The sequence below is a fragment of the Protopterus annectens genome, chromosome 9.part0 (assembly GCF_019279795.1).
Source record: "Protopterus annectens isolate FY-2018-M chromosome 9.part0, PAN1.0, whole genome shotgun sequence".
Lineage (NCBI taxonomy): Eukaryota > Metazoa > Chordata > Ceratodontiformes > Protopteridae > Protopterus > Protopterus annectens.
This window is the reverse complement of record NC_056743.1, coordinates 1,292,368,595-1,292,382,190: the sequence shown is the minus strand read 5'-3', so window position 1 is coordinate 1,292,382,190 and position 13,596 is coordinate 1,292,368,595. Positions and strand designations below refer to the sequence as shown.

The 13,596-nt window shown below is 38.8% G+C and overlaps 1 protein-coding gene across 1 annotated transcript in view; it reads right to left on the bottom strand.

Moving 5' to 3' along the window:
* The window catches only part of TMED4 (transmembrane p24 trafficking protein 4), a 287,349-nt gene that overhangs the window by 120,313 nt on the left and 153,440 nt on the right, over positions 1–13,596 (bottom strand). The window contains exons 3-4 of the mRNA XM_044082233.1: positions 2,668–2,792; positions 1,637–1,764 (exon numbers count right to left, since the gene is read on the bottom strand). Coding sequence (XP_043938168.1) covers positions 1,637–1,764; positions 2,668–2,792 — 253 coding nt within the window. The remainder of the gene's footprint in view (positions 1–1,636; positions 1,765–2,667; positions 2,793–13,596) is intronic.

Genomic DNA, 13,596 nt, shown 5'->3' with positions numbered 1-13,596 from the left:
ATACAGCTTCTATGGGACCTGACAATATCCCTGGCTATACATGAACTACAGAGTGAACTGGCACCACACCTGTGTGCCCTGTTCAATCACAGCCTCACCTCAGGCTTTGTCCCTACCGAATGGCACACTGTTACAGTTATCCCTTTACACAAAGGAGGAGCGACTACAAACCCTGGGAACTATCGCCCCATTAGCCTGACGAGTTTGATATACAAAGCTACGGAACACATCATCAAGGACCTTATAAACAACGATATAGGGAATCTCCAAACTCTGGATCCCACACAGTTTGGTTTTGTGAAGGGTAGATCATGCCTGCTCAACCTGGTCAACTTATTTGAGTCAGTCACCAGAGCTGTGGATGAAGGCAAGGTGGTTCATATAACCTACCTTGATTTGGCCAAGGCCTTTTGATACCATTCTCCACTCAGAAATCATAGAAAAACTCACTAAGCCAGGCTTCAACCCCTATATCACTAGGTGGGTTGCAAACTGGATCACAGATAGAGCACACAGTGTGAAAGTAGCTCACTCCAAGTCAGACTGCCGAGGAGTGGAGTCCCACAGGGTTTGGTCCTGTGTCCTCTCCTGTTTGGTATCTACTTCTCTGAAGTCCAGGCAAACACGATGGTACTCTAGCTGACAAAGCTCACAGACAATTGCAAGTTGGGAGCTATTATTAACTCCCCAAGTAATGTTGACATCCTGCAGAAAGGCCTCACTGAGACCAACGACTGGCGTCAGAACCATGGCCTTAAGCTCAATGCCAAAAAATGTGTCATCATTCCCTACGGGAAAAACTCAGTTCCCATGAATTACCACACTGATGGTAGTCCACTGAACACAGAAGGCATTATAAGAGATCTGGGAACACAGGTTGACAGCAACCTCTCTTTTGACCACCACATTGCCACTGTGGTCAGAAAATCCTTATATGTGCACATCTCATTACTAAGGGTTTTGCATCCAGGAAGAAAGAGGTCACGGTCTCTCTACTCTTCCCTCATTAGGCCAATCATACGAGTACAATGCCCCATTTGGCATGTACCTCACTAGACATCTGCAACAACTGCCACAAATGTACCTCACAAAGATGATTCTAGGCCTTAAACAGTTGTCCTACATAGACAGACTTTAAAAACTCCCATATCACCTACTTAGAGGCGATCTCTGCTTGACTTACAAAGCCATATCTGACCCAGCTCTGTTAGAATGCTACATCTAAAGAAATCCCAATCCCTCTACACCACACACCTCAACCTCATTACCACAATCAACAGAACATGCTGGAGGGACAGGTTCATAACCTAGAGACTGACTGTCCATGCTATGGAAGAGACTTCCCATACAAGTCAAACAGAGCACCTCACTGGTCTTAAAGAGAAATCTTGATGAGTGGATGGGAAATAGAAAATTCACCCCGGGAATCACTCCAGTGGCTCTACTCAACAGAGGCACTAGGAACTAATGTCAGGTGGCACGATGCCAGGGTAATCCTATAGGCTAGGCTTGTAAAGGCTCCAGGGCCATTAGCCTAGTACACACCTATGAACATAATGGTTAAGGTCCTTGTCTCTCATTTATAAGGTATAAGAATCAATTCTTATGTCCAAGCCAACATCTGAGTGGAGTTTACATGTCTTCTCTGTGCCTTTGTGAGGGTCCTCCCACTTTCCACAAAGCACTGTGAGTGCTTCCACCTCAAACTCATCAAACTCATCCAAGAATGGAGTTGTGGGCAGCAAGACAGACTCTAGATGGTGCCTACTGGGGAAGAAGAGTTGTATAGACTAACCGCTTTATGCGTCAACTGTGGTGAACAGTATCCGCTAGATGGGTGAACACAGATCACACAATAAGCACCATTTCAGGGCTAGCCACTCAGTTGTATAATCAATGTCTCTGGTCGACACAACCAAATTAACTAATGTCACAAAAAAGAGGTGCAGGTACTTGCCAGTGATAAGTGGGTTGAGGACCCATCCTACTTCAACCAACATCAGGGGACCCATGCTAAAAGTGGGAGTGGTCTATGTGCCCTTATTGCCTGCCAAACAAGTACTAAGGATTGCTACAGTCAGTATACTTTCACTGATAGGACACAGTATAGAACTGGATGACATGATGGCAAGGAGGCTGGATATCCTCTGTATCCAAGAAATAAGAAAGAACAGTGCAGCAAAGCCACTTGGGCTTGGGATCCAGAGTCTTCTCTTCAGAGGAGGACAGACTGTGGGAACGGACTCATGAAGCATCTCCCTGAACACAGATGTCATCAGAATTAGGGACAAATGTCGATACATCCATGACTTACATTATTTTTACCAAACTACAAAAAGCAAAAAACTTACCCTGTATTAACTCCTCATACTTCTCTGCTGTCCATCTCATAAACACAAGAAATGTTTTGCCATGCTCCTTGGCTACATTCCATAATACAGATATAAATTAGAACCGATTAAAATAAATACCCGCTAATAACATGCTACAGTAAAAGTTTTTGTTTCTTCCATTTATGTACAAGATTAATTCCCCATCACCACTACCGATCCAACAGTTGCTTTGGAACACTACTGTATACACAGTTACCCTCCCACACTTTAATTTTCTTACAGCTAAACACAACACTACAATCATACTGCCAGAAAATCAGGTATACTTTCTTACCAGTTTCCTCCTGCAAACAGTGCCATTTTGCTAGAGTTGGAATGCAAGCATATCTGATGCTCACCAGGTGTGTGCGAAGTGAAAGTGAAGCGACCCTCTGAACCATATTGTCTGGACAGAATAATCTGCAATGAAAGAAGTGCTTTTAAATAATACTAGGAGAAAGAAAAAAAAATTCAACAGCACAAACCTTTTGACTTTTAGCTTGATTACATTTAATGCACTCACTGTACAACTTTTCCACTTCCCTTACTGCAAAGTAACACATTACTTTACATTTCCCATTGATATGACTAATACTGCTGCCTTGCTTAAAATGTCTGACTGCAGAAAGAGCATATTAAACTTTCCCATACATGTTGCAATATCTACTTGTGAAAAGTTAGGTTTATTAAATGCACTTACTGTGTACTCAGTGTAGTAGTTTGAATTTTTTGTTGTAGTTTTGCAAGCATGGATATAGTTATATTTGATGGGCACAATACACCATCCAGTTAAAATGCAAATATCTCTTCAAACAACCAGAAAATATTGCATTAGTGCTAAGAAAAGTCAGGAAACAATGGAAATAATGTGATGAATGTCTTGTTTATTTACATGGGATCCAAAAAAAATGCAGTTGGGGCAGACTGACAAAAAATAAGTCCCCCTCCTCGATGATGCTAGCAACCCAAGACCCAATACCAGACGCCCAGAATGGGGTGTGAAAAGAGCCTAGCCCATCTCTCCTCAACCCTTGGTACAAGCCCAGGGATAAAGTTCAGAATGTAGCACAGGAAGAACACTGAAATCACCTTTAGGTGCACATGGAAGCATGGCCATGCTACACTGAAACAGCTGTATGTCATAAATAAGGAGATGAAAAGTAAGGAGTGGATCATTAAAATATTTCCACTGGCAGGATGGTACTTACTGGGATGCACCTCCACCTCACCTACAGCAAGACACAGATACAGTTACAAAGGCAAAGAGTAAAGGAATATTGCTGATGGTCAGAAGTGGGAGGCAATAAAAAAAAAATGGAAAAGAGTGAAAGCAATATTATGATGAAAAAGCATAGTTATTTGAATAATTCTTGCCACTCTGAAAACAAGAAAATATACAAAGGCTGCTGTAACTGCTTTAGCTAGTAAAATACTTCTAAATTACAAAATTTGTCTTTATGGTCTATACAGTGTGTCCAGCATTGGGACTGTATATTCATATACATATCAATGCTGTATGCCAGAAGCAATGCAGTAGTAATAACTTTCTGAATTAAAGAAGAACTTTGGGTCTATAGTGCGTGTCCAGTTCTACTGGTATTCATATGTGCTTTTATGGTCTACACTGTGTGTCCAATTCTGCCAGCACACATCTGTGCTATATGCCTGACAATATACTAAAGACACAGAGTTATGCTGCTTCCAAATGCCAGACAGCTACACTCCCCACACACTTGCTATTTACATACACTACACATGAAAAGTAAAGGTGATACTCAGATACTGCTATCTCACACTTACTATGCATTTCTAATTCACATTTGCAGTACTGTACTTCAAAGGACTGCAAATACAATCCCTGGAATTTCAACAAGTACCCTAATGATGTCACTCGCAATGAGCCTTCCTGGAATAATAGCTGCAGAAATTGCAACTACTTCTGTTAAAGTAGTTTAAATACAACTTTTCAAGCTGGTCCACAGCAGAAGTTTTAGCTTTGAATATTTTCCAGATGAATCAAAAAACAGGTGTAATTAACAACCCAGGTGCTGGAAGAGATAAAGAGGAATGGGAGTAAGCATTCAATGCTTGCTTGCATACCTAGGGTAGAATGTTGAGGGGAAGCCTGCTGCAACAGCACCAACTGAGGTATGATCCGGGATGACAGCACCCATAATCAAGAACTCTGTGGCGCACATGCCTGTCAAGGAGTGAGCATGCATTCTAGCTTGAATCAAGAGTATGTAAAAGCACCTACTTGCATTAGGTCCACTGAATTGGGCACTGTGCCACACTTTCCAAACAAAAGCAGGGGTATTAGGAGCATAAAACACCAACCATGATCCTTGGCTATTGCCCTCCCCTCCTGATGCGGTTTTCCAGGATGGTAGGGGTTATAAGAGGCTTAATGGTCATGAGGAAAGGTCAGAAATTGGGGGGGGGGGGGTGTCCAAGTTAATAAAACATTTATTACATTTTATTTTTTGGAATAACTAGTGGTCTGCTTGTACAACATTCGCCATCTTAGGAAACTTAAATTAATCTGTGGTATTCATTAATCTAGACCTTGAAAATCTTTCAATCCTGCATCTTTATCAATTCAGTTTTGCCAAAGGAAGGTCCTGCCTTTTTAACCTCATTTATTTCTTTGAGAAAGTAACTGAAGCAGTGCCTAGAGGTCAGGTACCAAATAGAGAAAACCTGGACCTGGCCAAGGTCTTTGGCACTTATTTTCTATGCAAGCATTACTGACACACTTGTAAACAAGAATATACATCCATCTGTTATGCAGTGGACACCTAACCTGTTGCCTGACAGAACCCATATGGTTAGAGTCACAGGTGCCACTTCCGAAAGCAAAAATGTTGCCAGTGGTACACTACAAGGTTCGGTGTTGCACCATCTCCTATTTGGCATCTACTTCTCAGACCTTCAGGCCAACACTCCTGGCCTGTGGTTACCCAAGTTTGCAGGCAACTGTAAATTGGAGGCTGTAATTTGAACTTCTACAAACTCACAACTGCTCCAACTTGGGTTAGACTATGTTAACAACTGAAGCTGCTACATAAGCTGATGTAATTCCACTCCTGACAACAGTAACATGTGGCTGCTAGACCGTGGACTACAGTTGCATTTGTTTTTTTCTTAGATGGTGGAGTTGATGTTTCTCCTTCCATTGTTCATCTCGGCCTTCTTTCAACTTTTACTTTGTTGCTTATGCTTGATCTTGGGGTAAGGATAAGCATCATTCTGCGACAACCACCAGATCATGAAGATGAAATTTGATTAGTGCATTTGTCAAGACAACAGCAAATGCTGTTGTACTTTTTTGTGGTTTTGTTCTTGCTCTTAACTGCAATACTTGTGTCAAGACAGTTAAAATTATCTTGCAGCCAAACTCTATAATAACGCCACCTCCACAACAATTCTGTCCTAGGACTTTCATTTTTCTGCTGCCAATTTTCAGACCGTATTTGTCAGATGAAAGATTCTGTTTAGCAATAAGTTACTGGGCATATTTGTTGTTATATATTTAGTTAAGAATATTTCGACTATGGTATTTTAATTAACTGCCGTTTACAGCAATGTATTTTGTTAGTTTTCACCTTCTTGCCTTTTGACATTATCTTAATGCTTGGTGATGCACTTTTTTAACAAATGCAATACATATTGCTGTTTTAATGCTGGCCTTCAATTCATTACGATGTTTTGTAACATGCTTAAGTTTTCAAGCACCAAAATATACTTGAACCTGATGCAAGGACAATGGTCACAAATTAAATGTAAAAAAGTAGCAAAGTTCATTTTGGTAAACAAAAAAAGTTTGCGTACCATATATTTGACACACTCCAATCAATGTCATAAGGAATTATTATAATGAGTGTCTAGATCCCTCATAAATTGACCATCATGTTTCCACAGCAGTTCAGAATGCCTTTTACCTGGCTCATCTAATTTTCAAAGGCGTCTCTACTAGAGCTAAAGAAATCGTAGTTCCCCTTTTCTCTTATCTCATCAGACCCATTACTGAATATAATGCATCTTTTGGCATGTATTTGCCTAAACATATCAATCTACTTGGGACCTCACAGATTCATAACCGAAAACATCAGTTGCCCCAAAAAATCTTTATTATCAGGACAGACTGGCACGTGCTCTGTCTATACTCAGTCTCCGATAAGACTCCTCCCTGAAGATCTATGTCTAGACTTTCGAGCCACGAAAGATCCAACCTTCTTTGGTTTCCTTATTTTATTTACTTAGTTTACTAGGGTAGTACACTGATCACAAGAGACCATTTACAGGTACAGTCTGGGTGAAGAAATTCACAAAAAATAAATAAAACAACAAATTCAGAGAGTAAATTACAGAAGGTAGATGATCACAAAGACAATTTATACAATATGCAATTATTGCTAACAGAACAGAAAAACAAATGTGAATTAATTTTAGTAGTAAATATAAGAGTACAGCAGCAGGTAAGAACAGATGGTCAAAGCAGGAGTGAGGCAGGTGAGGAGGGAGTTAAGTTATGTGCCCAGTGGAAAAGCACCTGCAGTCAGACTTTGATGTAGACATCTTGAGTTGAGCTCTGAATGTGAAGAAAGAAGAGACTTCATTTAAGTAAGGAAGGAGGGATTGCCAGAGTTTGTGTGCAAAAATGAAGGAGGAATAATTGGTACAGTGCAGCTTGGTTTGGGGTGTCTGCAGTGAGGGACTTAATTGGGAGAGTTTGTAGGGTGTGGTTTTATTATGGAGTTGGGCTGCAAAAGCTGAGAAAGCACCTGGCTGAAGTAGTTTGAAAAGATCCTAGGAGTAGCTCAAAACTCTAGGAGACTGGCAGCCATTTGGCTACCCATTCCTACTCCTTCACAGAAAAAAAGCACCTCAAACACCCAGTTAAAGAAACTAAACATTCATCGTTGAATAAATAAGCCTCTGGTATAAACTATACATTTCTATTACATTGCCAAGCAGAACAGCAGCTACCTTGCCACTTTCAAAGTAAACTTAGATAACTAGATAGAAGGTCTCAAATTTTCCCTCAGTCTATCTCGTCTCCCCTGGTCTATCTGGTCTTGCCCTCTGAAGCTGGAAGAGAAAGTACAGTTGTCTACCTACCATAAATGTAGATGTTTGAGTGTATTCACTGTTGCAGTCATTACACTTGGGTTATCCTGCCGGCAGGCTACCTGCAGTCGGCCTGAATTCCAAAGTCCTGGTCCAGCGTCGGCTGCTGTCACCTATTCCCTGACGTCAGTGCGCCAGGGGTATAAAAGATGCAGCCAACGCCATTTTCTTCAGTTTTTCTTGCCCCAGATGTTAGATGCCCTCAAAAGGGTAGGCTAAAAATTCTGCTCATAAAAAAGCATGCACATTGCCTTCATCTACAAGCAAATACACCACATAGGTTGTATAGAATAGAGAAGTACAGATAAGTCCCAGCAATAAAGGGGGATGGTGGGAGGGTAACCTGGACTGCAACAGTGAAAACACTCGAACATCTACATTTATGGTAAGTATACAACTGTACTATGTTTATCGTGTTTCACTGTTGCAGTCATTACACTTGGGTTGAATCCCAAAGCTGAGGTTGGGTGGCTGGGACTAAATAGAATTAGGAGTGGCTATGAAGCCCTGCAGAACTGCAGTGGCAAAGCCTGCTCTGGATTTAGGATTAAAGAGGTAAGTGGTAGTGCTTTGTAAAAGTGTGCACTGAAGTCCAAGTTGCAGCCTCCAAAATGTCCTTGGTTGGTACTCCTCTGAGGAAGGCTGCTGAAGTGGCTGCTGCTCTGGTAGAATGTGGCCTAATGCCCTTAGGCACTGATTTGCCATGTTGTGAATAGCAGAAACGAATGCAGTGGCCTATCCATTTTGAAATAGTTTACTTTAAAATAGCTTTTCCTTGCGATCCTGCAGCATATGCCACTAAGAGTTGCTCAGTCTTTCTGAAAGCTTTAGTTTTGTCCAAGTAAAAGCGTAGTTGTCTGTGTATGTCCAAAGAATGCAGAAGTCTCTCCCCCTTATTCTGCGGGTTTGGATAAAAGGTAAGCAAATGTATGGTTTGGTTAAGAGCCACACTGGACACTACCTTAGGCATAAATGTTGCGTTTGTCCTTAGAGAAACCCTGTCCGGATGGAAAATAATAAAAGGTTCCACAGCCATTAGTGCCTGTAACTCTGAGACTCTTCTTGCTGAACCAGGAAATGCAGCAAGCTGGTAACACCGGCTGTACGGAGCCTTTTAAAACAGTTCAGAAAGGCTTACTGTTTATTAAATCCACTTATTTGACAACAAAATAAAAACATGAAAAAAAGACCAAATACTGTGAAACGCTAACTGCGTTTTTCATTCCACACAATAGTAGAACTTCCTCAGACAACGGTCTTCCGTTCACTGCAGTATTTAAAATTAGTGCACATGCTAACAATTGTCATTAATAGCATATCATTTGTTTTTTAAAGTGCCAGTACTTCCAGATATAACCATGCAATTGCAACATTTACATACAATTATATGAACCATTAATATAAATCATAAGTATATTGTATTAACTAAATCCAATATTTTAACTTCAATAAATTTGTAAATAGATGAGTAAATACATAAATTTATAGATAAATAAATAAATAAATACATACATAATAAAATTTATTCCCTAAAGACAGTTGTTGTGTTGGTGTCTTTATATAGTACCTTTCATATACTTTACATGTTTTTACTAGTACTAAAAAGAGTTATTTATTACAAAATGCATTGAACCAACCTGTCATATAGGGGAGCTCTATTTAAACATTTTTTATTTATTTATTGTTTTTATTGTTATTATTGTTTTTATGGTGTGTACATCAATTACCTACCATCCAAAAATCCTCGTAAAGGACAATACTAACAATACCTACAAACCAAGTTGAAGTTAAAAATTATTAAAAACTAGTCCCTCAACAACTCCTACATAATAAGAAATATTTTGTATAAAAATATTTTATATAAAAATAAGCCTATTCAGCAAGAATCACCCTTAAAACTATCTCAAAAGATATTTAAGTTTTAAAATACATGCTATGGAACATGAGTCATTAATCCCTGGCTCTCTACATGCAGCTAAACGCAGCTGCCAGGCTAGTTCTCTTTTCTATAGTTCTAATTACAGAAAATTTTCATTGACAAAATTGGTGTCTAAATTCTGTTTATTGATACCATCTATAACCATAAACGTAAATGCATGGCCGTGGTTGTTTCCACAGTGTCTTGCTAGGGCATTTTCTTCCTTTGACTTTGCAATTGCATATAAATGTTCATATATTCGGTCTCGCAACCGTCTATCCGTCTTTCCAATATAAAATGGCGGACATTGCATGCACTGTGCCAAGTAGACAATACCCTTAGAGTTACATGTGAAAGACCCCTTTACATGGTAACTAACTGACCTAATCATAAATGAATTTGATGTTTCAATATTCTTACAGTATTTACATAAGCCACATTTCCTGGTTCCCCCTTCAATTTTTGGTCTATCACATTTTGTTTCAAGTAATTTCTTCATATTTGTACCCCTTCGGTATGTTATTACAGGGTTAAAATTCAGCACTTTAGATATATTTTTTGTCCATTGAGAGGTAGCACCAGTATTTCCTTACTATTTTGCCTATATCTGTTGCTTCTGGGCAATAAGTAAAAGTAAAAGCGATTGAAAAATTATTGTGTCTACTTTCATCTATCATGGTCCCCTGGACTGAGATGTTATCTATGTGCTCTTGTACAGTGTTATTAACAGTAGTCTGGTTAGAAATTTCAATGAAACTTTCATTAACAACAGCCCTTTCGTTGGTCAAAAGGGGTAGGTAAAAACCTTTTTTCCTTTTGTCCGTTACTTCCTGGAAAATATTATCCAGGAATGATTTAGGGTACGCCCTCCTTACAAACATTTCGTATAGCAACTCACATTCTTCTTCAAATTCACTTTGTAAGGTGATCATCCTCGCTGCCCTAACCAGCTGACCTTTTACTACAGCTTTTTTCTGGAAGGGAGGATGCATGCTAGTGAAATGAAGGAAGCTGTTAAGAGTAGGTGGCCTTTCTGAAGATTTTTGCTGTAAACATTCCCTTATTTTTTCCTCAATTCTACGTCTAAAGAATTAATAGAATTCTCTTGAAAGTTGTAGGTAAACTTCAAGAAAGTTGTTGTTGAGTTTAGGAAGTCCACAAATTGACCTGCTTCCTTTTTATTACCTTTAAATAAAATAAAAATGTCATCCAGGAATCGCCTGTAAGAACAAAACAATTGTTTCCAATGGCTGTTGAAGATGACATTATTTTCCCAATGGGCTAACACCAAGTTTGCAAAGCTAGAGCCTACTGGTAGCCCATTGCCACTCCAATTTTCTGCACAAATAGCTTACCTTCGAATGACACAAAATTATTTTTCAAAATAATGTCTAAAAGTTGTTCAATTAATAGACATTCATTATTATTAGCTCCTTTTGATCTAATAAAGTCCACTACCCATTCAGTCCCCAGATCATGTGGGATGCAGGAATACAAATTTACTATGTCAACTGTTAAAAAGTTGATGTGTCATCATATGTTAGATTGCATATGCTGCAAAAACGCCCATGAATCTTTTAGTATTTGATGTTCTACTTTTACATATTCCTTTAAATAACTATCTACTAATTTAGCACACGGATAAGTCATTGACTGCCTTGCGTCAACCAGTGTCCTAAAAGGTGGATTTGAAATATTTTTATGTAATTTCGATCCCAAAATCTTTGGGATCCTCGGAGCTAACATTGTTACATAAGTATGTTGTTCCAATGTTAATAATCCATCCATAAATAAGTCACTGAGAAACATCTTGATTTTACTGTGTGCTTGATTCATTTCATTCCTGCTAACTGGTTGGTAAGTGTTACTTTCTAACAATTTCAACATAATGTTAGAATAATCGTTCTTATAAAAAACCACCAAGCCTCCACCTTTGTCCAGCTTCATAAGCCTGAGGGGCAACTCCCTTAATAGGTCTAATAAGGTTTTTTCTTCCATAGACAGATTACATTGTCTTCTTTTTGGATGTTTAAGGACTTCTCTAAATTCATTTTCACACAAATATTCAAAAATATTTAATGTGCTGTTCTGAGGTGGGTTAAATGTACTAGCAATTTTCAGATTATTAACTATTTCTGATCGTTTCCCAAACATTAGGTTCAAATTTAACTTACGGATAAACAATTTAAAATCTACAAGCAGTTCTGCAATGTCACATTTTTTGGAGGGAACAAAAGTCAACCCCTTAGCAAATAATTCGACCAATATATGGTCTATATTACACTCGGTAAAATTATATATGGAGAAATCCTCCTCACTGTTACGCAATATTTCATATAGTTTTACCTCTGCTGATTGTAATTGCTGCTGTTGCTGCGAGTACTGTATTTCCGTTTGAACCCCTGTGTTTGATTCGTGTTCCAATTCGCCCCCCTCCCCCGTTTGTAGTTTTTTTGTGGCGCTTGATATTGGTTTTGGTTATTATTTGTAGAGTACCCCTTGTTTACATTTGAACCACTCAGTTCACTTTCAAAAATGTCCCCCTCAGTATCTACAAATTCAACATCTGACATTTCCCCCATATCTGGGTTACAAGAAGGGTTCCTTGTAGGCTTTTGCCCCCCTTGTTCTTTATAAATAGACTGTTTTGCAGAGCCTTTAAAATTATTTGTAGTTCTTTGAAACGTGGGTGGTTTTGGGTAAGCTACCCCTTCTTGGTAGGCTTTCAAGTCCCTCTGCAATTTTTTAACTTTATTAGTTTTAAGCTTCGTCATCTGTTGAGCAATACTGGAAAGGATTCTGTCATATTCAAATTCATTTCTGTTAAAGTCCACATATGTTCTTATATCTTGTTCAAGGGCAATAGTCTCTTTTGTTAACAAGTCAAGGCTGATTTGGTAATGATTCACCATACATTGCATAACCTCTAGACCATGCTTATTAAACAAAGTAGTCAAGTCGTTGAAAAATTCTGCCCCATGTTCCAACCCAGAGGGATATGAGTGATGTCTCAAACCCTTTGGGACAATTTTTTCTTTAATACATTTGTTTAGATAGTTTAATTCAAGCTGCAGTTTTTTTTGTCTTAAACAGTTTGTAGTCAAATAGTTTCAATTTGTCCATAAGTGAACTATTATTTTCATTCATATAAGAGACTTTGTTACTTGCCTGCAAGCTGTCCATGTCTAATTCACGATTCAACCACGAACCTACATTAAAGTTGTTTTCAGTACTCAAACCATGATTACTCCGGCGTCCTGAGTTGCCGTTAACTTCCCCATTCAGGTTACATTGAGAAGGAATCAAACCATTATTACTGCGTGAGGGTTGTGCATCCAAAACGGTTATACTGGCACTAGTTGTTGAAGTTCTAGGTTCTCCGCTGGAGCTGGTAACACCATCGACCTTCTCCGATAAGCGGTCAAGCCTAGTATTGATAAGTTGGAGCAGTTGCGTGAGGTTACCCTGTGATAAATCACCTCCTTCCGTTGTATCATCCATTTTTTACAAAACCGGCTACCAGTGTATCAAACACGTCACACCAAATCACTTAAACGAACCAGGAAATGCAGCAAGCTGGTAACACCGGCTGTTAAAAACGGAGCCTTTTAAAACAGTTCAGAAAGGCTTACTGTTTATTAAATCCACTTATTTGACAACAAAATAAAAACATGAAAAAAAGACCAAATACTGTGAAACGCTAACTGCGTTTTTCGTTCCACACAATAGTAGAACTTCCTCAGACAACGGTCTTCCGTTCACTGCAGTATTTAAAATTAGTGCACATGCTTACAATTGTCATTAATAGCATATCATTTGTTTTTTAAAGTGCCAGTACTTCCAGATATAACCATGCAATTGCAACATTTACATACATTTATGTGAACCATTAATATAAATCATAAATATATTGTATTAACTAAATCCATATATTTGACACACTCCAATCAATGTCATAAGGAATTATTATAATGAGTGTCTAGATCCCTCATAAATTGACCATCATGTTTCCACAGCAGTTCAGAATGCCTTTTACCTGGCTCATCTAATTTTCAAAGGCGTCTCTACTAGAGCTAAAGAAATCGTAGTTCCCCTTTTCCCTTATCTCATCAGACCCATTACAGAATATAATGCATCTTTTGGCATGTATTTGCCTAAACATATCAATCTACTTGG